General features: G+C 33.6%; 1 protein-coding gene across 2 annotated transcripts; it reads right to left on the bottom strand.

Annotated features, from left to right (window-relative positions):
- Window positions 1–5,573: 5,573 nt before the first annotated feature.
- LOC146909842 (ARM repeat superfamily protein) lies at window positions 5,574–23,184 on the bottom strand. 2 transcript variants are annotated; one of them, XM_085730719.1, is made up of 23 exons: window positions 22,823–23,184; window positions 22,520–22,730; window positions 22,306–22,387; window positions 21,111–21,396; window positions 20,379–20,481; window positions 20,145–20,281; window positions 18,748–18,921; window positions 17,539–17,741; window positions 16,896–17,039; window positions 16,733–16,821; window positions 15,653–15,797; window positions 15,448–15,494; window positions 12,627–12,682; window positions 11,677–11,840; window positions 10,227–10,417; window positions 9,346–9,406; window positions 9,183–9,255; window positions 8,668–8,769; window positions 8,449–8,545; window positions 8,247–8,366; window positions 7,916–8,148; window positions 7,659–7,799; window positions 5,574–5,960 (listed from the first exon to the last, which is right to left on the bottom strand). In XM_085730719.1, the coding sequence occupies exons 1-23, from the start codon at window positions 23,105–23,107 to the stop codon at window positions 5,778–5,780; spliced, it is 3,327 nt and encodes a 1,108-aa protein (XP_085586845.1). In that variant the 5' UTR covers window positions 23,108–23,184; the 3' UTR covers window positions 5,574–5,777. The 2 variants fall into 2 exon arrangements, with proteins under 2 accessions (XP_085586845.1, XP_085586847.1); XM_085730721.1 differs by having other exon boundaries at window positions 10,227–10,414.
- Window positions 23,185–25,131: the final 1,947 nt, after the last annotated feature.

The following is a 25,131-nucleotide window of genomic DNA, read 5'->3' as shown; positions in this document are numbered from 1 at the left end:
TAAAATTGCAGTGCTAATTCGGAAAAGAAAAAAAGAGAGAGATTAATTTAGCATTTATTCTTTAGTTTAAGCAATAAGGTTTATTATCATGTTGCAAATTCAAGGAATTAAATTGTTTTACCCTTGCAATTTAAATTAAAATATATATATATATATATATATATATATATATATATATATATTTACTCAAAGTTTAATAAGTAAGAAGATTTTGAGGTGAGTCTTAGTGTCAACTTGATGTTGACAACACAACACCAGTATAACATTCTTTTTTTTTTAACTCTTCAAGTGTGAAGGAGGCTCGAGTAACATAGAGGATAATTAAGAAATAAATAAAAAAAATTCAAAAATTATTTGATTCATAAATTAAACTCGGATTTCGTCAAACCGTTCATACTTTGTTGAAGCTCATTAACATTCAATCACTTCGTTGCCAATATAACAATTTCCTTAAACCTTACTCATAACACTATTATTATTTTTTATGGGTTTTATAATGATAAGTAAAGGCAATATTGATATTGAATGCTAGGTTGAGATTGTGAGTAGAATATTTGCAAATGAAGACTTTTTCAAAGCGATGCAGTGATTGTCTTGAATGAAGTCTGACACACATCCTTGGATTCTATTTTGATACAAATGAATTTGTCCTCGAGGAGGATCTTAGTCATTAGATAAGAGTATGAGCCACCTCAACAATTTTCTAAATCACGACCTATATTTCACATGTTGTCCTGCAATACACATCCTGATTCTCGAGACTTCACTTCACCTTTATCCCATGTAATTGCTCTCTCTATCTATGCATCTCTTCGTGAATCACATTCTTGCCCGTTATGGTTCTCAAATGCATGACCAGTATATGATCATACCGTTGAGTTTGTACGTACCAAGGAATATATATTGGACACTCTTAGAGAGCACATTTCACTATTTTAAAAAGGGTTTGTCTAACATGTGTTAAAACAACTAAAATAGTAACTTTTTACTGAAAAACAACAATAATTTATTCAAAAGTTATGTATTTTTTTTTTTGGTATTTGGGGTTTGAACTTTGGATCTTGCATATATTATGCATTGTTCTTACCAACTGAGATAAGTTCAAGGAGACTCAAAAGTTATGTATTTAATATAAAATGCATAAGTTTCAAGACAAACTTAAATTTTAATGTTTCGGGATAAATATACGCATAATTTTTGCTAGCTACACTCCTTATTGTACTGATTACGCATCCCTCAAACTCAAAATATTTAAAAATAATTCCCAAAATACTCTCAGTGTAGATGTACTAGAATTGAATTTACTTGAACTAAGTCTACATAAGCGTACGTGAATTGTACAAGTTACATATGAACTGGTTTATGAAAATGTATTTGAATTGAGTTTACGTAAACTTACTTAAACTAAATTTGTGTAAACGTATTTAAACTGAGTTTGCATGATATCAAGAAATTTAGAATTAACAAGTGTTACGGGAATTGAGTTTACATAAATGTACTTGAGTTGAGTTTGCTTGAACTTCTTGTACTGATTTTTTTGTAAATGTACATGAGTTCACGTAAACATGTTTTAAATTCCATATAAAAATTAAAGAATTTGGAAATTCTCATTGTCCTATAATATGTAAATTCGTTTTGTGTATACTATGTGAACTTAGTTCATATATACCTTCATGAATTGAATTAACGTAAACATACATGATCTCTATTCATGCATAACCCTGTAACATGAAACAAAAAAGTTGCATAAAACAAAACAAAAATTATTTTGCTACTTGAAATCGAATACATAATCAATAAAATGAAATATTCTCAATGAAATAGTTGAAATCGATTTCTTCTAATTAAGAGATGATACACAAAGAAGAGATGATGCACTACTCATTGAAATCGAATACATAATCAATAAAATTATTTTGCATAAGAGAGACTTAAATAAATGAAAAAAATACGTTAATGCATCATCTCTTCTTTGTGTATTTCTTTCAATGAGTAGTGTCTATTTATCTTAACAAATGTAGAGAATATATAATATAATGCCAAGGACATGCCTTGCATTTTGTAATCTATTGCTAGCGTCAGAGAGAAAGAGACAAAATTAAAATCTGACCTAGAAATAGAGACAATTTGAAAAATCCAGGTCTTCTTCCAATCAAAGGGTCTTGATTGTTTCAACGGTATTGTTCAAGAATTTTAAATAAATAAACTTATGAAAAAATGTAAAGTATTTCAGCTTCCAAGCACATTTTTCTATAGAAACTTGCTACTCCATCCGTTTCAAAATGAGTGTCGCTTTAGCTAAAAAAAATTGTTTCAAAATGAATGTCACTTTCAGTTTTCAATGCAATAATAATTTTTTCTTTTCAATTGTATCCTCCAATTAATACTCAGTGCACTACTTCCAAAGTATTACTTTTAAAACTAACCAATAGTTAATAAGGATAATTTGGTAAAATAACTATTCTCTTTCTTTTAATCATTGCATTTCTTAATATGTGTGTAAACAACTAAAACGACACTCATTTTGAAACGGAGGGAGTATATTATATCCTTGAACAATATTCATAGGACACTCTTGAGCATTTTTTTTCAATTAAATTAGGAACACCTCAACTTATGAACAAGATATCTCATTTGACTTTAATGAAATTATAACAAGTGATTTGATATAGACCTTGGTCCATAACAGCAAGTAATGCCACGTCTTTCTTATCCACGAATTTTATATTTATAGCACTAGAACATTATAGCAATCGTAATCAAGATGATCATATATTTGTATTTGTTATATGCAGTTGCAAGTATTTTTGCTCAATTCGTTTAACTAGTAGTAGTAATACTAATAAGTGCTAGCGAACAGTTAGAATCAGAATGATAGTTGAGTTGGGAAATTATCAATACTATCTTGTTCCAAAAATGTCACCATCCAACAAAGAACGAGTCACATAGAAAAACCAATCACCAATCAAACCCATTGTAACAAGAAGATATTAGACCCACTCCCCCTAACTATATAGATATTTTCCCAACTGGGAAGTTGTTATCACAAAAAAATAGAAAGAAATATGAAATATCTACAAGGCCATTCTCTTCTTCAAAGAATTCAATTCATTCATATACAATCTAAAAAATATATTACATTGTCCATCAATCATATGATTAATTACGTTCGAATTTAATCATAATTGTTTTTAAAGACATACATGTGATTGATTGTTATTTGATTGACAGTATAAAACAACTATATGACCTATTGTCCGGTCAGGAGGGATTTGAGGATCGTCACATTAGAGTTTGACTGTTTGAACAATCACATAAATGAGTTGAACAACCTATGAATCCCCTCACAATTTTTCTAATCTCCACTTTTTGCCTCTTTGTTGTAAAAAGCTAAGTACGACTTTGGCAATTCTATTGGATCTTAATCCCAGTACTATGTAATTGTATTTCACAATCCAACATCAAAATAATTCTTCAATAATACAACCCCCGTAAAAAGAAGAAAAAGTTTCTCAATAACAACATAGATATATTTCCTTCAAAAAAAAAAAAAAAACAACATAGATATATAATATATTCCTTTGCCACAAAAAACATAGATACATTCTTCAAAGACAACATTAACCAACCAAAACAAAAAACAAGATTACACAAGTTAAGGATTCTTATTCATGGATCAATAATAACGATAACATGACAATAGTAAAGTAATGGTAATTAATTACAACAACCTCGTACACCCCATCTCAAAAGTTTCATTTTTTTAAGGATTCAATCCTAAAAAAGAAAGGAAAAAAAATAAAAAGGAAAAACATGAAAAAGAAGAGGATCTACATGCATATACTAGCTTAATTACCTACCAAGTTATGTGAAGGATTGAATTGAAGATGCGAGAAAGAGCGAGTCTGATACGAGGAAAAGTTCGAACGGAGAAGAGAGTGTAATCTCTTATGAAGAGTTGGAGGGTGCCAACAAAGAGATTGAAGCTGCGTATTGGTGGAATGTACAAAGTGAGAGGAACAGCGGAAAAAGCCACAGCAAACATAAGTTGCAGCATTATTTTGATATTTTGTTTTGTTTGTTTGTATGTGTTTTTTGTGTTGTTATGAGATGAGAGGGGAGAGGTTATGGTTAAGAACTTAAGATTGGATTAAGAATGAATTTATGATGATAGTGGTCATGGAGACAAAATTGAGGGTCTTGTTAGATCGATCACTTCTCAATCCTTGTCTCGTGGGGAAGGGAAGACCGGGCAATTTAATAGTCACATGCAATGAAAAATTTATAATAAATATTTAGGAAATTGCCAATCAAACTAATTAGGTAAATTAAAAGGGAGTTAGATTAGTTTGAATTTTTTTAGGTGAACATTGTAGTAAACTAGAGTTTGATTGGCGTCATCAATCATAGTGTCATATTATATTTATTATTTAATTATTTAAAATAAATTTACATATAAACTAATTTTGCCTACAAAATATTGATATCCAACCAAACTCTAAAATACCAAATAATTCTCTTTTTCTTACGATATGATTAATTTAGATAATGGTTAAATATATTACTTCCGTCATATAAAAGTATACTCTTATTTGTATCTGTCAAAATATTGAATTAATTCATCGAAAATAATTCATCGAAAAAATTTACTTTATATAAGTTGGGATTACAAATTTTTAGTCATGCGGCATCCAATCACATCTTCAAATGTGTCGGTGTTGGGAGCTTTTATGTGCCGTATATCTTAGAGCATGTTACGCCTAAGATGGAAACATCTACATATTGCACACCTAAGCTCAAACAGGGTAAATCTTCATTGAATAAATGATGTATGTAATTTATAATATGGATTATATAATTAATCTAAAATTTGAATTTTTGCTTATAATAGTAACTCGATGGTGTATTTGCACATTGAGCAGCATGTGACTCTTTTGGACTATAGTTTTGTTTGCATATATATACTCTTTAAGGTTCAGCATTTAAGATTGCTAGTAAGGATCTATTCCTTATCATTTTCTCTTGTACCAATTTTCAATGAGTGAATTTGTTTGTTTCTCCCTTGCTCGTAAATACTAATGGATTCTCCCAATTAAATTTATGTTATTACTTCTTGATCCTTCAATTCTGTTATTCATTATTTCTACTTTCATGTCCTAATCAAGAGTTTGGTAGAAGCATGATGTGAATCCATCATCCAGATTTTCAATTAGAAAAATGACCTGGCAAACAAATGTAAGCTCAACTAAGTTGATGGATCACAAAAACAGAATCTGATGGATCATAACATAGACGCCTGTCTGATAAAATCTGAGGCTTTGATGGATAGAGAACGAACAGTAGCTAGATTCAAGTCTAAGCAAACTTAACATTTGGAAGATTTACTCTGGAAAGCATGGCATGGCATGACCTTAAAGGCATATCGGTGTGAGGGAAGAGTCGATTACATTTCTTGTCTATTGACTAGACTCTGGATCGGTTCCTATACAGTGTACAGTTTGGATTCAACATAATTTCCCTTTCTTTGGTGTTCTATCTGTACCAAAAAAATAATTAAAACCCTTACATTAACATGGTATTAACAGCTATTCTATTATTGGATGTATAAAACATGACGGTAGATATCTACTCATGAGTCTGCCAATGACTTTCAAGAAGGCTAAGAAACCAATGTCAAAACTATTTTATCTGCATATAAAAAGTGAATTATGTACACTATACAAATAAATAGATAGAACAGTTATAGCACAACTACAATATCAACAAAAAGTTGTTGCTCATGGGGAAGATATGCATGCTAGCAACTTGCGACATAGCTGTTGTAACTCGAGCGAAGGATCTGACGAAGATACAGTTGACAGTACAGACCTAGCTTCTAATAGTCCAACTGATATGTTTTCCAAAATCACGTCTTCGCTAGCCATAAGAGATGCTATAAGCTTCGCACCTGCCATCCTTTCCTGTTGAATTGAAATAGTACACCAATACATTAAATGCATTTTTCAAGAGAAATTATATGGCTTATACTCAACAAATCATCCTCTTTTGTCTTTTTCCCAACTTCCATTTTTAGCCAGTAGAAATCTTTTGAACCGAGAAACATTTCTATAGTTTACCTTCGTTTAATTTAGAGACATTATTTATAGTTTCCATGAAGCCTCTCTCTCTCTCTCTCTCTATATATATATAGCAATGATTCTGATCGACATCTATTAGAAAAAACTCAAGTCCTACATCGAATAGAGATAAGGCCTAAAATAAGTTTATAAAGAGTGACACCCCTCACCCTACAAACCAATTTTATAAGGATGAGTTAGGCCCAGTATAAAAATCTAATAATATCCTGTGTAACACTGTTTACGTCTATACAAGAATATGGCAGTCTAATGCATAGTAGTTAATAGCGGCGCAACAGCGGCCAATAGCGGCCGCGCGGTGCGGTGCGGTCCAGGACCGCTATGCAATAAGCCATGGCGTAGCGTTATGAGATAGCGGCCGCAACACTGCATAGCGGTTTTGCACTCTTGCACCGCTATTTCATTTTACGTGAAAATACAAGATTCTCCTTGGTTTTAAATAAAAAACAAGGGTATTTTTGTCATTTTCGTCAAACCCTAATTAATAACTTCAGTTTCTCTCTTCCTTCTTTCATTCTTTACGGCGCCTTTCAGATCTGTACGCATCTGCTCTCTCAAAAAACTTCCTCTCTTCATTAAATCTTCTCTCAAAAGCATCAGATCTGTACCCTAAAAAGCATCCTCTGTTTTGTTCATCCTCTATTCTGCTCTCTGTTTCCTTATTTTTGTTGTTTTTGTGGACAACACAGTCATGGCAGCTTCCGCTTCTGGTGTTCAATCAAACTCTGTGTCTGTTGACTCATGTGCTCAAAGACATAAGTGGACCGGTGATAATCTCGACATTGTTTGGCAATTTAATCACTGGAAGGATCCCAGCTTCTGGTGTTCAATCAATCCTAAATACTTTTATAGCAAACCAGAAATTGAGACAGATCCCAAATTGCTGAGAGGTTTGCATAAATGCATTGAGACACTTTGTGAATGTAATGAAGTGGCAGACTTGGTTACAACTCAGTTGGGACAACTCAGAAGTTACAAGTGATATATGCTTGTTTATAATTTATAGTATTATTTATATTTTTTTTGAGAGAAGTTTATAGTATTATTTATATAATTTGTCCAAAAAGTTATATGAAATAGCGGTCATAGCGCTAGGCGCTATCCCGCTATAGCATTTTTGGGGTCGGCCGCTACGCGCCGCTATCCGCTATTAACTACTATGGTCTAATGAAATTACGAGTGGGACACAGTTTGCCTATGAAGGCTTCCATAAATAGCAGCATCAACAACAAACAAAGCCTTCCATTTCTAGAAAAGGGAGCGGGATCCTAAAACAGAAGAGGTATATAATAAAACGATAACATTTGTTCAGATAAATGTTTGTTTGAAAAAATTCTTATCAAGTGACCAGGAAATAAGTTTCAAGTCACAAGATTCACAACACCCACCTCCAATATATTTAATACATCAAACCAGATGTTAGATTTTGCGAATAGAAAAGCATGCGAAAGACTTCTCTAAAATGGTTCATGTGAACAAAATTTAACGTATATGGTATTACTGTAGAAAAGATAAATTTACCTTCTCCGACTTCTTTCTCAGGGATTTTAGTGAGGTTTTGAGAAGGTCAGATGCATATGGAAGAACTGCAGATCGTAGATGATAGACAGCTGAAAATAGGACCTGGATGCATGCTGCTCTGATCTCCGACCTTTTTTCAAACTGTTGACAGAGTATTAATTTCATAACCCAACAATAGTGATGGTAAAGTTTCAAGAACTATTAACTGTAATAAAATCATACTATCAAGCAATCATGAACTAAATTTGCAGTGGTACCTTAAGAGAATGAAGGAGAAAAGGAAGAACTTGGGCTGCAAAAAGCCTCTTGCAAGATTCTGAAATCTTTTGGCAAGTACTGATGAGAACATTACCCATGCACAAACGGAAAGAAAGAGGAACTGCAGCCACAGATTCACAGTTGTCTTCGCCAAGCTTGGGAGTTGAAGGCAGTTCCTCCTTATCATTTAAGAAATGATCCATCACATATGTGACAACAGAATTCCCTGCAGCTGCAGACTCAACATGTTTACGATGAAGACACATTCGACTACCTATTAGCATTTCTATACTTAAAATCATCATATCATATCATTCAACTCAATAATACCTTTCTTTCCAATAACCGAAACTCTATCTGGCATGTAGTCGGTGATAGATTCCTCAGCTTGTAGCTCAACAGATATCATCAGAGCTAGACAATCAATGCATCCATGTTGTACTTTAGAAACTGACAAAAAGTTGTGCCTATTAGTTTTAGTTCATAAAAAGTCGAAAGGAATTAAGAAACTAAATAGTTTCAGAGTTTAGACCTGAATCAGCATTCAGACAAGGCCATAACAGCACTGTTTCAATCATCCTTTTAATTGAATGCATAAAAGGATGAGAAAGTGACTCCCAGCCTCTGACCTATTAAACCAAAAAAGCTACTTCATTGCAAGCTAAATTGATAAAGATAATACAAAACACTGAAACAGACCTTCAAAAAGCAGAACATGACACACTAAAAATTGACGGAACAAAGTAATTACCACAAGGGATGTGCAGATTGAAAATAAACAGGCCTTTATCTCCAGTATATTCTTCAAATCAACAGCCAGGTCTAATTTGGAGCAAATAACTGGGAATAAGACCTAAAAATCAGCAGCATGAGAAGATTAAAGTACTCTCTAAAAACCGCTAATCAAGTAATAGAGGTTTATTTGTCAAAAAAAGTAATAAAGATTTTCTGCAATGCCAAAAAATAATGCGACCCAGATAAATATCTGTCAAAAAGAGAACATAATGAAATCTATGGATTTCTACATTTTAAGCTGTAAAAGTAAATCATAACCGATAATCTAAAGCGACAGAAATAAGAACTCCATTGAAGCGAAAATTTATCTCAGCATGCATAATGAATTGCTTACTAAGTTTTCAATCATGTTGTACGCAGAGCATTGTCAAAAATTCTCTCAAACTAATGTAAATAAAACAAAGGCTCTACTACGAGTAAAATACTTATGACATCCTAAAAGATTCGAACTTAAATAAAATAATTCATTACTTGTGGATGAATGCGTCCACACAACTCAGCAGAAAGCTTCCGAACATCCTCAAATTCAAACTCACAAAGTGCCCTGAAACAAATTATTAGTGCGGCAAATGCACCAGGATCCTTTATAATATTGGAAAAAGATAAAGGCTATGATCATTGCCCAAGTACCAACCTGTTAAGAAGGAAAGCAGCAATACACTCATAATCAAGCTCTGGGCTCCTGCTTATTGAACCTACCACACAAGAAGATTATGATGAAATAAAAGAGAAAAGAAGAAACTTCCAGGCCAAATGACAATTACAGTATTTTAACCATGACACTAAAGAACCTGGGGTTGACTGGTAGGATTGAAATCCAAAGTGATGAATTTGTATAATTGAACCTTAAGTGTGAAATGTTAAAGCATCATGATTTCTAGGTGACACTTTTATTATCTACTCAATAAAAATCCACACTCTCATAATTTTGAGCACCTTAATCAGATATATTTGTGAACTTTGAGAAGAAAAAATAACTATTTCAAAGTGAGTATGCTCTCCCTGTGGGAGTAAATACCAATTTGGTCCCTGAAATTGTTGGACCGTATCAACCTAGTCCTCCACATTCTCAACACTCCAAAATTGATCTTTGCAAAATGTTAATCAAGCCCGTTCATTTGTCTTTGATATATTATGAAGTGTATCCCTGACATTATTGACTTGGTTTCAAATGCATCTTCAACATTACAAACTTAATGTCATTATAGTCCCTACAAATACCAACAGATGGACAAATCTTATTAACCTTTTGTAACTTTAGGGATCATTTTGGAATATTGATAGTGAGAAACTAGGTTAATAGAGTCCTCCAATATCAATGATCAAATTGAGTATCTAATCTCTTTCTTACAACTACATGGCTATCAAATCTAGGTCCACTTGGAGACATATTTAAACAAATTAGTGGAACATCAAATGAAAAGTAAAAACTGAATCAATGATTCAGAAGTATGTGATGGTAGAAAAGACAAATAGGCAAATCAAAAGGGAGATACGCAAGGCATGAATATATACCGTGCGTTTTATTTTGACTGAGATGTCCATACATAACAGACGAATTGAGGTTATCAAAAGTTTTCATGGGAAGCATCTTAATAATGAGCATCGGGCAAAGATGCTCAAACAGAGTTCGCTGCATTTCTTCATACTCGTCACTGGAATAGCTTCTACACTCCCATCTTGCTAAGAAACTTTCATCAATCCTGCTACAGAATTGGGAATGTATCAAACAAGAAACCACTTAAATGACAAAATGAATTACCAAGAAATCCTAGTTAACAAAAGACAGCTAAACTAAAATAGCAACTACAATCAGGTAATATTCTGTTACTTTGCTTTTCAAGCATCCAAAGCTTAGCTAATAAGATCAGACACATTTTTTATATCACTTAAGCTTTAATGTTTTATAAGACCAACTAACCAAGCAACATAAGGCAAATATGTAAGCCAAGCAACATAAGGCAAATATGTAAGCCCTACATCCATTGTCTCCATAAAGAGCAGCATGATCAATCATTATATTACATATTTATAATATTCTTCCTAACCGTTTCTTTGCATCATAGGATAGAGACTTGGGTATAACGGGGTGCCCAAGTCCTGCATCGATATGTGATGCTTCTTCGCCTTAATACATAGTTTTTAAGAGAGGGTTCTGTGAGTGCTTGGATACTATTGAAATTGTTTGGAGTCCTAAATTGCTCAGGTTCCCTCGCTGTTGGATGTATAAATCTGTTTAGGCACCCTCATCCGTTGAGCTAGCTTTTGGGATGAGATACAAGCCCATTTAACATGGTATCAGACCTCGATTAAGGATTGCAATGTGGGAATTGGATGTATAAAAGTGTTTGGGCACCCTCATCCTTTGAGCTAGATTGTGGGATAAGACCCAAGCCCATTTAACAAATACTTATCAAATGGTACCAGAGCTGGTATGGTGGCTTGGAAAGAGCTGCATACAGAGGGGACGACCGGAGAAGCCAAGTAAGGTGTTGTATTGTACAGCGGTCGGGACATCGACTCGTAGGGATGGTAATATGATAGGGACTTGGGTATTATGGTGGAAGATTTAAGTGCTTTGGTTCTTCCTCCTTAATAACTATCTTTTAAGGGAGGGTCTCCCAGTTATCATCGTACAGATGCATATAACAGGTTTTCTAATAAACTCAATTTTCTTTCTTTGAACTCAATCGATTCATGCAACAGGTTTCTATAGTAGGGATGGCTTTACAAGTGCAAATCTAACTGTCTTATTATGTGTCAGATCATTGTATCCTATATTTATTTAATATAAATAGATACAGCTCTTTGTTGTTACAGTTAAAGCTGTCCAGGACAGAACTATAGAGGTAAAGGAATATACTACAGCTAAACTGTTTCATTAAAAGGTTTAGAGTAACAACACCGATAATTAAAATAGTAGTTTGAAGCATTGTTGCTATAAGAAAATGTAACACAAACTCACTCCTTTTGTTCTCTAACATGCAACAGAACATGATGTAATACAAGATCAACAACATTTGTCAGGTCTTCACTTATATAACTGAAGAATTTGACAATAACTGGATTTGACGGATCTGCAAACATCTTGTCGATCAGCGGTCCAATTAAGTTGTTCCAGTCTTGAACCTGTTACGCATCAGAAATAACAAATTAGAATGTTCTTGGTAATCTAAATCACCTGTATCTAAAGGAACATTTATTGGAACAATTATGAACATATCAGAAAATCTATAAAGAGCAAGATAGAAAATAACATCCATGTGTACAGCAATCATTTACATCATTTCATTGCATAGAACTAAGAAAACATACACAAGATGCAAATGTACATGGTCAAGCCATGTTCCCATTGATGAGGAAATAGATAGATATATCAAAAAGTAGTGAACAGCTTCAAACCAAAAGAGTGTCAAACCTTAACTCTTCAACTATTGAGTTTTATTAGATACAAAATAAAGCATTTAGGGCCTATTCTATACCAACAGCTTAAGCTTTGGCTAAACTTGATTATTAAAATGGATCAGAGCAACTTCTATCGAAGAGTTAAGTTGGCTAGTTTATGTCATTGTCCATGCCTGGAGTGCAAAGTGCTTCCACGTAAGTGTACAGATTAGAGAAAAAGAAATATTCTTATGTGTGCACGAAAGAACACAAACTTTCAGGATTATATGGTTCTTGACAATATTCAAGGACTCAGGTAACATACTAATTTAGAATTGGCAAAATAATCTATTTGCATTCACAGCTATGATATCTTAGTAGTCTACAATTTTTCTTAGCCAAACAAATAAGTTTATCTTTTTTACTTATACCAATCAACTATTTGAATATTTCTTAATCAGATTCAATATTGAGAGAAAAAAAATCATGGATACTACATAGCCATATTTAAAGCTACATAATCAATCTTACACTTTTAGACCATTCTGGAACCAGTTTTAGTACTCGGGCAATATCCAACTTTGACTCTGTCATCAAAGAAAAAAGCAAAAGAACATTATGGTTCCACATTTTTAACCAACATGGAATGGAGATAACTTGTTAGACTTCAAGGTTGACAAACTCAAGATTCTAGGTAAACTTGTTTTTACCTAAAGAGCTAAATTCAGATCACAGACTCGCAAAAGTTTATCTAGTATTAAGAAAACTCTTATACATGACATTATGACAGCAAAAACTCAATCTCCGTGATTAAAAAGAGTAGCAAATCAACAAAATAAAGCAAAGTACTAGATATGATCAAATTGCGTAAGAGATCTAATCACGCATAATTTCAACAAAAAAATAATAATTGCTTCATAAAGGTCGAAACATTTCGGGGGGGGGAAAAAAGGCTGATTTCTTCAAATGACTAATCCTTCCATGACATCAACTCCATTGTCAAATTAAGCCCCGGATGATAGAGGATCTTAAACGTTAGCATCAAAGACCAAATTATCTGAAGGCTGCTCCACATTGGCGGGTTGATCTTGCTCCCCATTAGCTTCTATTGGGAAAAACTCAATCCCACATCAAATAGATAGGACTCTTATAAAAGTTTATAAAAGGAGGCACTCCTCGCCTTAAAATCCGGTTTTGTAAGGATGACTAAGGCCCAACTTCAACATGGTATCAGAGCCTATCGATCGGGCCACCCACCATTTATATACACGCACCAAGCCCAAGAGTGTTGGGCGTGAGGGGGTGTATTGGGAAAAACCCAATCCCACAATGAATAGATAGGACTCTTGATAAAAGCTTATAAAGAGGAGGCACTCCTCACCTTAAAAGCCGGTTTTGTAAGGATGAATAAAGCCCAATTTCAACAGCTTCAACATTATCTGCCAGATTATTTATCCTATTTGCCACACAATTGCATAACCCATTTTTCATCTCGATATCATAAACTCCAAAAATAGCTTCAAAATGGTACTATTGAGGATTAAGATAACATGTACATGCAAGGGACTAATGACTAGGTTATCCCACCACTCATTAATAATGTTAGAAAATACAAACCAAACATAAATCAACTTCGAACGAAAGAGAAAAAAAAAACAAAAAAAAAAAAAAACTACAATTTTTTAACATTTCTGAAGTTGCTTCTAATATTTATCCTTGCAGCAGTCCATCCCTCATATATGAAACCCCTGGCCGATTTTGCATCAAATCCACAAATTGAAACACTTCCATAAATGGAACAGGCATTTTAAGCATACAATGACATTCTTCTAAAATCGATTGTCCATCACAGTTCATGCCACGTTTTCCCTCATAGAGAATTGTAAACCTACATGTCCACTCATTTGATCAAATCATACTACTCCTTACCACCACCTGTTGGCTCACTGAGATCTAGTAAATTTGCTCAAATGAGTGGACATCTGGTAGGTTTGCAATTGCACAAGATGGAAAATGTGGCAAGGGTTGTCATGGATAGTCGGTTTTGCAAGAATGTAATTGTATGCCTTAAGATTGCTGTTCCTCTCACAGAAGTGCTTTGATTGGTGGATTTAATGCGAAAACCAACAGGGGATTCATATATGAGGGGATGGATCACTGCAAGATTAGAAGCAAGTTCATGAAAGTTTAGAAGTTGTAAGCTGTTGTTGTCTCGTTTAAAATTCACTTATATTTGTGTTACATTTTCTACTATAGAATATTTGACATTTGTAGCTATGAACCTGTGTAGAAAATTATTGATGAGCAGTGAAATAACCAACTTCATAGACCCTGGCATGCATCAGCGTATTATCTTAATCCCCAATACCATTTTGAAGCTAATTTTAGAGTTGATGATATTGAGGTGAAACATGGGTTATACAGTTCTATGACAAGGTTGATAAATGATTCGGCACATAGGCCCAAGATTAATAGAAAACTCGCTGGCATTCATTTTTCGTAAAGGGACTCTCTTTAAATTAAAGCATGCAAAGAAAGCTAGGATGACTACATATCTTGCGGAGTGGTGGGAGATGCTTGGAGATTATACTCCTGAATTAAAGAGGTTGCTACTCCTGTCAGAGCTTTACTTGCAACTGTTCTGATTGCCAGCGTAATTGGGATGCATTTAAATGGTAATTGAAGTTATGACTTTGGTTATAGTTATTAAATTTCTTTGTTTGTATTAGGTAATCTTATTCTTAAAACTTTATTATATACTATTGTCTTAGGTTCATAAAAAGAAAAGGAATTTTTTGCATCAGAAAAAGATGATTGATTTAGTTTATACAATGTACAACTTGAAGCTAAAAAGTCAAGAAAGAAGAAGGAATGAAGTGGTTACATTTGATTAAATTGATTCTGATGATAAATGGGTTACTGAAGAGGGATGTTGGTGAAGCTAATGTGGAGCAAGAACAACCTACCAAAGCGGAGCAACCTTTTCATAATGTTGATAATTTGATCTTTGACTCTAATGTTGAAGATCCTTTATCATCAGGGGAAAAATTTGATGAAGATGACAGAGATTTAGTACTTTGTTTTATTTAAATTAAGGATCTTCAACATAGTCTCCTTAATTTAGTACTCTGCTTTATTTTGTCGATTTGTTACTTTTTTATTTACAGGGTTAAAATAGTGTTTTTGTTGTCTTATTAGTATTATACTACCTCTGTCCCTATATACAAGACCTTTTTAGCCAAAACACAGAGAAAAGTAGTGCTACATTAAATTTGTCAACAATGTACATTCTCTTTCCAAAACTACCCTTCAATTATTAAGAAAGAGAATTTATTTTATTTTATTTTTTTACCTTTATCTCCAGCTGACTGTGGAAGATCTAGGCTCTGGCTGATATTGCTGCAAGGATAAGGAGACCAACTTTTAGTCAAACAGTAGAATCATAATTTTTTAACTCTAGATGTAGAAGTTTACAGCTTTTATGCTTTTCTATGTTCTGCTCTACAAAAAGTCCCAGCAGAAAGAGCGGAAAGAGCAGCGAAAAAAAGAAAACATACTTAAGACAGTCGACAACCAAGAATATGATTTCAATATTCTGGTTGTGTCGTTTGAGGACCCCAACGATAGCATCACTAGCGGATGATTGGTTCTCATCAGGAGAGTATACAAGACGAACCAATGCAGGCAAGTACAATGAAGGGTCTGCAAGAATAAGTGAATCAGCAATGAGAATGCACCACCATACAAATGGTAATAAAATTACAAAAGGGCATATATGTTTGAGTAATGACTGCCAAATATTTGTCGGATAAGCAATGGGTGTCACAAACATTCATATATGCAGATAACATATTTTTGGAACATTTAATGGACCGCTTTAATGTGATATAGGATTAACAGTAAAAAATTAACGCTTATATCGATATAGATATAACATACAAGTCAGTAAAATAAATGGCACAAAGAAGGACAAAACCTAATAATGGCAAATCATGAAGCAGTTGGACAAGGACATAAATCAAGTGATGAGAGAGAAGTGAAAGAAGGAAAATGCAAAACAATGAACCTAAAAACTTAAAAAACATTTTCTGTTTTCATTTTCGGTTTTCTCCTTTAAGTAAAAGAATGTCAGTATGCCACATGTACTTTTCACTTTCTTTCTTCTTTTCAAAGATTTAATTTAATGGTAGTTTTCTAATTAAAATTTAAACATGAAGACAAAATGAAATTTTCCTGAAATCAAACAAGCCCTATCGGGTGCGAACTCAGAAATTGTGTTTGACTACATCTCAAACACAGTCCTCGATGTGAAAACCCTTTAGACTTGGCTTGAGGCATAAAAAAAGAACATGCCCACCAATGCCTTGTACTTGAAATTTAATTTAGAGACAAGATTCAGAGGATCAAATTACACACTTCAACCATTTGGACAAAAGATGCTCCAATACCATGTTAAGAAACAATCATCCTAAAAGCTTCAGCCAATACCAGAAGGCACAATAATAATGTTAAATTCACATCATATGATAATTGATAAATATTAAAAAGTACACCTAGAAGGCCCAATAATAGTTTTAAATTAATATCATGTAGGAAATATTAAAATTATGTCTTATTTTTCATGTAATAATGCTAACCTATCTTTGGAAGCAACTTAGAGGCCTGCTCACGAATCCTAATATCTTTATCTCCAAGCCGCTCAAGCAATGTGTTGGCAGTTTCTTGCCTAAAATCGACATTTCAATAATCAAATATACAAACAATTAAAAAAAATTGGTATAACTATATGAACAATCATACCAAGCAGAATAAGGCAACAGTTGTTTTGACTCTGATGATATATGCAAGATCTCCGATACAACATCCATGGCATTTCTTCTCTGTGAAACGTTTTCAGAAGCAAGGAGTTTCAGAACTTCCACAAGGCACATATCATCTTTGCTTCTGGTGGATCGTCATAAGAAACTCTAAATTAGAAAAGGAAAGATCTTGGACTTAAAAAGGTAAGTTTAATTATTCTGAAGGTCTCTGAAGTATTTATGAATTTTTAAATAGGTCCCAGAACTAAAAGAATTTGTAGTTGAGTCCCTGGATTTGTCAAAAAATAATAATTACATCCCTGAACCAAACTTTTTTAATCGAGTCCCTGAACTTTTACATAATTTATAATTATCTCCTAAAATTTAAGTGATTTAAATTAAGTCCCAAAACTTGTAAATAATATTCTATTTCCCTAATTACAAAATTATTTTAAAAGTTTAGGGACCCAATTAAAAACTTTTTAGTTTAAGGACCTAATTACTAACGAATTCAATAATCCACTTACAAACTTTTTTAGTTTAGGGACTACTTAAAAATCCTCAAATAGTTCAAGGACTTGCAGAGTAATTAGACCTAAAAAGTATTCCTACTTGGTATCATATAGAAAGAATAGACTGATTACATTGAGCAGTATTCTGCTATTAGCATAACGACAGCTCGAGATGTACCATCCTGCTCATCTAGGAGATGAAGTAGAAACGGTATTACAATATTTGCCTGCCTACTATTGACAAGTGCATCTTCCTGTGAGTGATTTGGCTTCAAAATGATAGCCTTGAATATTGAAACAACCCCCACTACCACATCTTCATCAGTGCAATTAAGCTGCAGAAAAGAGGGAAAAGTAAATCAGATATCAAGTTCAACTATCACTATGATAAGAGAACCAATATTCAAATTACTTGATAGGCCCACGTAATTGAGAGAAACTGTTCAGAGAGGAGGCATAACACAGTAGGAAAGGTGGCATTTGTTGAGTGGATAGATGGAGGCAGGCAAGACTTGGGTAGATGATAAGGCTTTGGCCTTGGTGGGACAGGTTTCGTTCTAGAAGAGCAGTCTGAGACTGGGTATCTTTTTCACTTTTATATAATTCAATTTTCTATAAGGAGCCTACTACTCCACTGTTTTCACCATTAATATCATCTATAAATTCTATCTGTTCTATTCATGAGTTTCATCTCTGGTTAATTGGATTTCTAGTACATATCATTACTGAACCACGGTATGATCAGATTAGTGCATCGTAGATGATAGCTCAAAATCTTTACCAGTATGCAGTATATATTCATAAAGACTTTAAGGCTCATACGAAGTGACCGTGTATGTATCTATTAAGGAAAACCAGATGTCCTACAGAGCCTATAGTGATATGTAACTCATATAGTTAGTTTTCTAATCATCTTTGACAGTACATCATAGGGTAAAAAACAATGGTAATTAAACTATGGAAGGTTTTGACAAAATATCAGCGTCTACTGTTAGTTACACTGCCCAAAATTAGAGCATTGATCTTTCTTTAAACTGTCAAGGGCGTCATTACTGCATTCAGAGCATTGGCAACACCATGCCGTACATGGTCAGAACTCAGAAATCAAATGTTTTTTTTTAGTAATTTTCAGCTCTGGCAAAAATAGTGACAAAAAATGTCTTTATTTTAAGTTACTGACAACAATAACTTAGTAAGTACTATACAAAATGCATGGGAAAGTATAGTATGTAATATATTGAAGCAGAATATAACATTCATTAGCAGAACTAAATGGCCGTGAAAGGCATTGATTACAAATATATCTTCAACGTATTTCCTCAAGATCTTAGGTAGGGGTACCTGTGGTACTAAAATGCGTGAGATTTTCATCCCAATTTCTGACATTGTGCTTTCAAATCTCTTGCTGTCTAGACGCCCCAGCAGTAGGCATAAACAATTCAAGAAAAACTTTGTAGTCTCCAACCCACTGTCCTTATTGTCAGCCGATCCACTGGCGTGATTGTCCAAATAATACTGTAATTTTCATGGATATTAGCAACCAAACAATTCCATCACACATAATCAAGTAAAGCCACGAAGAATTGAGTCAACATGTCATTGTCTCGTATATTTAACTCATTGTCAGAAGGGGAGTCAAAATCGAGACTTAGGATTGAGAAGGGGAGTCAAAATTGTAAATTGTAGGATTTAACCACAAATCATGTGTTCTGCAAATATAAATGCATACATATGCATATAAAATAGCATAACTAGGAAGAGAAAAACCTTTAAATCGCTAAAAATACTTAATTAAACTTGAACTCAAAATCCATACGAAAGTCATACAGAATTATGAATCGCAAATTAACAACTTAAGTTAGAGTATTAAAAAGCACAACTTAACAACTCTAACTAGGAACATACAAAGCACCAAGTGTTTAACAAATGCCGAGACAATAACACCAAAATTAGGTAGTCAAATGATAGATACCTAAACTAGAAGTTTAAATAACCAATATCATCAATCCCACCAAAATACTTGCCAATCCCATCAATCTTACGAGTAAATAGATTATTGATCCCACGCTATCCTATTTCATAACAGTTCTGTATGTGATCCATGCTAGACGTCAAATACTGTAGGATCGTGTAGATCGCGATTTTGATTACCTTGGATGAGGCCATAGTAAAATGGGGACAGTAGATGAGGACATGATGTATTTGGGACTGGATAAGATACCAAACTGCATGTGGGGCATCTGGGTCTAAAGATGGAGACTAGATTGCATATGGGATTAGAGATGAGGGCCAAATTGTATCAAAAGACTAAGCCATTCTATGAAAAACAAAATGAAAATTGGATCCGACACAGCTTACAAAATCAGTTAAGCTGAATTCTGACAACTTTTGTAGAACCAACTGACTAACTTCTAACCTCAAACAAACTATTAATAGTTACCATAATGGAAACAGAAGCGCACTATGTGTCACTAATTCACACATGCAAATAGTAAAGTGGTACTTGCAAGGGAGTACAATCAGAGACACTACGCAGAAACACATTCCTTTGCATATATACAGCAAAATTATCAAACCTTTAATTTTCTTTGCAAACAAGACAAATAAGTAAGAAATAATTTATCTCCGTTGCAAAAAATCGAACAGCAATACAATGTTATCTGACACATATTGGGACACAAGGTGATTTCTGAAATCATTACAAAATATCATTGCAGTTAATCTCTACTACATAAAACCTGGATTCCAGACAAATATTGGTCCATCAGTTCCTTGTAATGCTGAGAAAACTTCTGATCTTCCAAGTGTAATAGCAAGTAATAATGCTTCCAGCAAGAAGAGAGTAGTAAATCCCCAGTCTTGAAAGCATTAGAATCTGTGTTAAATGTAGCAGGCAAAAAAATATGGTTCAGAGTTCTATGAGAATGAACTAAATATGAAGTAGCCACTAAAAAATGCAATGAATCCAGAACCTGCCTCAGGTTGAAAAGACCCATAGTGATCCTTTATCTCCTCCAGCCATTTTAGAACTTGCTCTAAGCCTTTGGCGTGTAAAAAACGACTCTTTTTGCTCCACTGTCATACAAGTTGAATAAATTTGGTGAAAATTTAACAGAAAGGAAAATGTTCCTCCTTGAACCATCAAACATGTTATTTACATTCTAATTTCATATGAACATTCGCGTTATAAATTTTGATGAAAACAATTGAATCAGCTTCTGGCACCTGTGGTGTTTAAAATTCAGTTTCAATTTCAATATCGATAATATCTTTGTGGAAACAGATAAATGCCCATCACAAAAACCAAGGTAGTTTTATATCAGTAGCTATTCTGACTCTTTGAGGAAGAATGTGGAAAAAGGACTTTGTAGCTTCTCTTTTCATTCCATTTATTCAGTATGCGAATCTGTCTGATATTAAGTATGAAATAATAGGGATAAACATAAATCATGAACCTAAAAGAACAGGCTTTAGTTCCAAAGTCAATTTGACAGAAAATGCTCCATAATTGAGTCACTGACCTTCTAAAAGCCTTGCTCATGAACTGTGTTATATAATGCCATCACTTTCTATTTTCACTTGTTTGATAAAACTATCCCAATTGGATAGTGGATACCATATTTTCATAACATGAATATATGTGTATGACATCTTGTCTAAAACATAATGATTTAGAGAGAAAAAATATTCAGTGTCTAACTTACAGAAAGGAGTCTTTGCACCAAACAAATAAGGTCGTCTAAATGATGCCAGAGAGTATAGTCCCTTTCGAACTTTGACATTAACAAAGATTTCGAATCCGATTTCACCTTCTTGTCAATGGTAGGACTTTGTACATACATGATTGCCTGATCTTTTGCTTTTGTATTAAATTTTGACTTCTTATCTTGAAGTTTGGCCGCTTTTGTCAATGCTCCCGAAATGGTCAAAAAGCAATCAGCGGCAGACACTCCAAGGCGAGATGGCAACTCAAAACCATCCTGCAATGTGCTGAAGTGCAAGAGATCAGGTAACAAAACTTGATGGAACAATAAGAGAATAAATAAATAAATAAAATAAATAAATTATAGAGACACTACGATTTTAAAGGGGCAAGAGGAACAGATATAGATTTGACACCATTAGAAACATAAATAGATAACATGTTGCAACAACAAAAGACAAACATGAAACAGCATATTTATGACGATGAACAACTCTATACTGTTGAGATTGTCATTACGCCCGATCAACAATCAGTCAAGTGGTTTTAGCCAACAAAATGCTATCTTCTGACACCATACTGTAAAGTGTAAACATTGTCTAAAACGCAACAATGTAGGTCAACAAACATGCAGTAGGTTTGGCCATCACTTAACTAAAATAATGATACCAGAAGTAAAAGGTTGGAGAGGTGGGAAAAGGAGGAATAAGTAAATGGCACAATTTTGATGAATGTTAAGGGCCTCAGGTTTATGAACTATATTGACTAGCACGAAGGGCTTGTTTGGATAAATAGCTTATTTTTCAGCTTGTTGCATAAGCTCTTATCGTATACGCACTAATGAATAAGCTCTTTCTATGATACAATATAAAATAAAGTCAATTTTTTTTCGTAGAGTCTATAAGTTGTTTTCATAAGTTATCCTGAAGAACTTATGGAAATATGTTGAAGACGCCTTATGAGTTGTTCTCATAAGTTCTCCCATATAGTGTCACACGTGCTTATGTCAGTTGATAAGCTTAAATAAGTCAACTAAAATGAGCCCAAATTGAAGGTAACCAAATACACAAACATGCACACAACATTCTTTGCGGCCACAAACATCGCTTGAAAGCAAAATCAAACAGTAAACAACATTAACTTCCAGTAACATTATTCTCTAAAATGCAAAAGTGATTCATCAATAACGATAATACCTTTCTTTTTTCACAATTTCCGCCAAATCAGGAAGACAGGTCGAGAGTATCTTCAATAAATCACTATACCTATCCCTTATTCCTGCCAAACACAATAAAATTAAACCAAAATGAACAAAACATTAGCACACAGCTTAATTCTATTTTCCTAACCATGTATGTATAGTTCAAAATAAACAATTGAATGGAGCACAAGCGAAAAATACAAACTCACCGCTAAGCATAGATTGATGAACAGAACTATCATAATCTACAATACTCCTAAGAAGTAAACACCAGCCAAACAACAAGTAACGATCATGATTTCTAGTAATAATACTAGCAAGAGCTTCGGCAACCGGTACGAAAAGAAGCTCGTCTTGAAAAAGCCAGTTCAACAGAATAATCGCTTGTCCACCGTGCTTTGAGTCCTTACATTTCAACGACTACGAATACAATAAAACAAACACGGTATTACAAAAAAAAAACGAAAAATGATTGAGAAAAAAAAAAGTGGAGGAGATTAAGATTGAATTACGGAGTGGATGATTGGAAGAAGGAGTTGATCGAATGAACGGTTGTGATTAACGGCGTCGGTGACGTAGGTGTGGAAGAAGCGTAGAGAATCGTGGAGAGAAGCGGTTGGAGAAGGTGAATGTGATGATGAGAGACGAGAAATAGAGTCATGGAGTTTGTTAGGGCGAGCGGTGAGAAGAGAAGTGACGGCGCGCGAGAGTGTGACGGAGACGATTGATTCGGGTTGGGGCTCCGATTTCCATAGCAACTCATTTTCTCCACTGGATACTACTGATGCTTTTTCCATTTTTCCCTTGCTTGCTTTGTGCTTCTGCTTTTCTAGGAAAACACCTAGCAGGACATAGGTGCATTCGGGGTCGTGTTGCTTTCCATCTTCTTCTACGATCTACTTATATAAACGTGGGAAATGCTAACAATTCTTAAAATAAAAAAAATAAAAAAAAAATATCTTATAAATGATGCATTTAAATTTTAAACTTTAGGAGCCAATTTTTTAGGTTTAGGGTTAAGGGATTAAGGTAAGCATGTTTGCTAGGATTATATATAAAGGATCACTTTAGTTCGAAGTTAGACTCCTCTAATTATATGCGTGAGTTTCTGATGATTATTGTTATTTCATCTATCTTTATAAAAAATAAAATAAAAAACTAACAGTAATATCAATATATCTATTAAAGTACTTTTTTTAACAAAAAATCTATAAATTTTAAAAATACGTAACAAATTCTAGGCTCGTGCATTTTTGCCGTCATTCCCCTCACGTGGTGGTTTCTTATCACCTCTCAGATAATTCTTTCGAATATCATTTAGTGTAATTCATACTCAAATATTAATCACATAGTGAAAATGAAACATTCATTAATTAAAATGGAAAATGTTGATACCTAAAAAAATATAATCAACGTAGATGAGATATTGATTATCTCAGTGATCTTTTCAAGTGGGATAAAACATGATATTGCCATTGAAGAAGATTTCCAAATAAAGACATAAACATAAAATAAAAATTTACAAACAACAATTAATTAAACTCGGGATAACATACATTTAGGTGACTTCATTAATTAGATTACCGAACGTGAGAAATCTTTGATAACCTACATTATTCTACAAATAACTGTGGTAAGGCGGAGATAAATTGACTCCGGTAAACACACGTCCCATCGTAGATGGAGAATTCACCTAGCTAAGCTGAATCTCATTATTCTCACTTAGATACATCATATACACTATGCCCCGTTCACTTCGATTACCCTACCTTTACAACGCAAATCGCTCTCGAGGCTAGAAAAAACTTTTTTTTTTATTAAAAAAAATGATTCACTGCAGGGACAGGGATGTGGTGGGGATATCCAAATCTGTCGGGGACAAGGATGATATTCAATTTCTCATTTCTGTTGGTTCATGGGTAGGGTAACAAGCAAGGGTATGGAAGTTGGGGACGGGGATGGGAAAGGTAAAACCCGTCCTCACCTCACCCCATTGTCATGCCTAGTGTAACGCCCTACTTTTATTATTTATTATTTTATTAAGATTAGATGTCTTTTTATAATTTAGTCGACTTATTTTGATGAGTGATATTTTGTTATGTTATACGCTGGTATTTACTAGTATAATATATATGTTATTTGGTGTAGAAATATATTTGTTATTTTGTATGGAATATATATATATATATATATATGTTATTTGGTGTAGAAATATATTTGTTATTTTGTGTGAAAATATATATGTTATCTGGTGTAGAAATATATATATTAGTAGCCCCTATTGTATATATTTAATGGGATAATATATTTAGTGGAAGAATATATTTAATGGGATAATATATTTAGTGGAAGAATATATTTAGTGGAGAAATATAATTATTAGAATAAGTAGATTTGGGGGCTGAAATAGAAAGAAGAGAGTTATTGGGCCTAATTAGATTTAAGAAGAGAAGTTAGTATTATAAATAGAGGAGATATTAGGTTGAAAGACTGACATATGCAAAAAAAAAAAAACAAGGATTTTGAGAAAATAGGGTTTAGAGAAAAGAGAACAAGAGAAGAGAAGAACCAAGAGAAGAGCTGCCAATCGATAATTCTAAGGTAAGGGTGGGACTATCATTCAATAATCTTGAGTCTATGATTCTGAAAATTGCATTTAACATGTTGTGGGTTTAGTTTTTGAGAATTGGAGAATTAGGGTTAAGAGTGATAATTGATGATTTGTGTTATGTTGTTGTTGATTTGTGGTTATTGATGATTGTTGTTGTTGATGTCATATTATGAATTGAGTATGAATTATGTTGAGTTGTTGTTGTTGATT

This window comes from Medicago sativa, chromosome 7, assembly GCF_051527215.1.
Source record: "Medicago sativa cultivar Bolivia chromosome 7, Bolivia_mono, whole genome shotgun sequence".
NCBI classification, from domain to species: Eukaryota; Viridiplantae; Streptophyta; class Magnoliopsida; order Fabales; family Fabaceae; genus Medicago; species Medicago sativa.
This window is presented reverse-complemented; position numbering and strand designations above follow the sequence as displayed.

Excerpts from the sequence above, each read along its gene's own strand:
- LOC146909842 (XM_085730719.1), bottom strand. The coding sequence starts at position 23,107 with ATGGAAAAAGCATCAGTAGTATCCAGTGGAGAAAATGAGTTGCTATGG. Across the intron at positions 20,482-21,110 it reads TGGTGCAAAGACTCCTTTCT|TGGAGCAAAAAGAGTCGTTT; the intron begins GTAAGTTAGACA and ends CTTGTATGACAG. Across the intron at positions 15,798-16,732 it reads TAAGTTGCTTCCAAAGATAG|ACCCTTCATTGTACTTGCCT; the intron begins GTTAGCATTATT and ends TTATTCTTGCAG.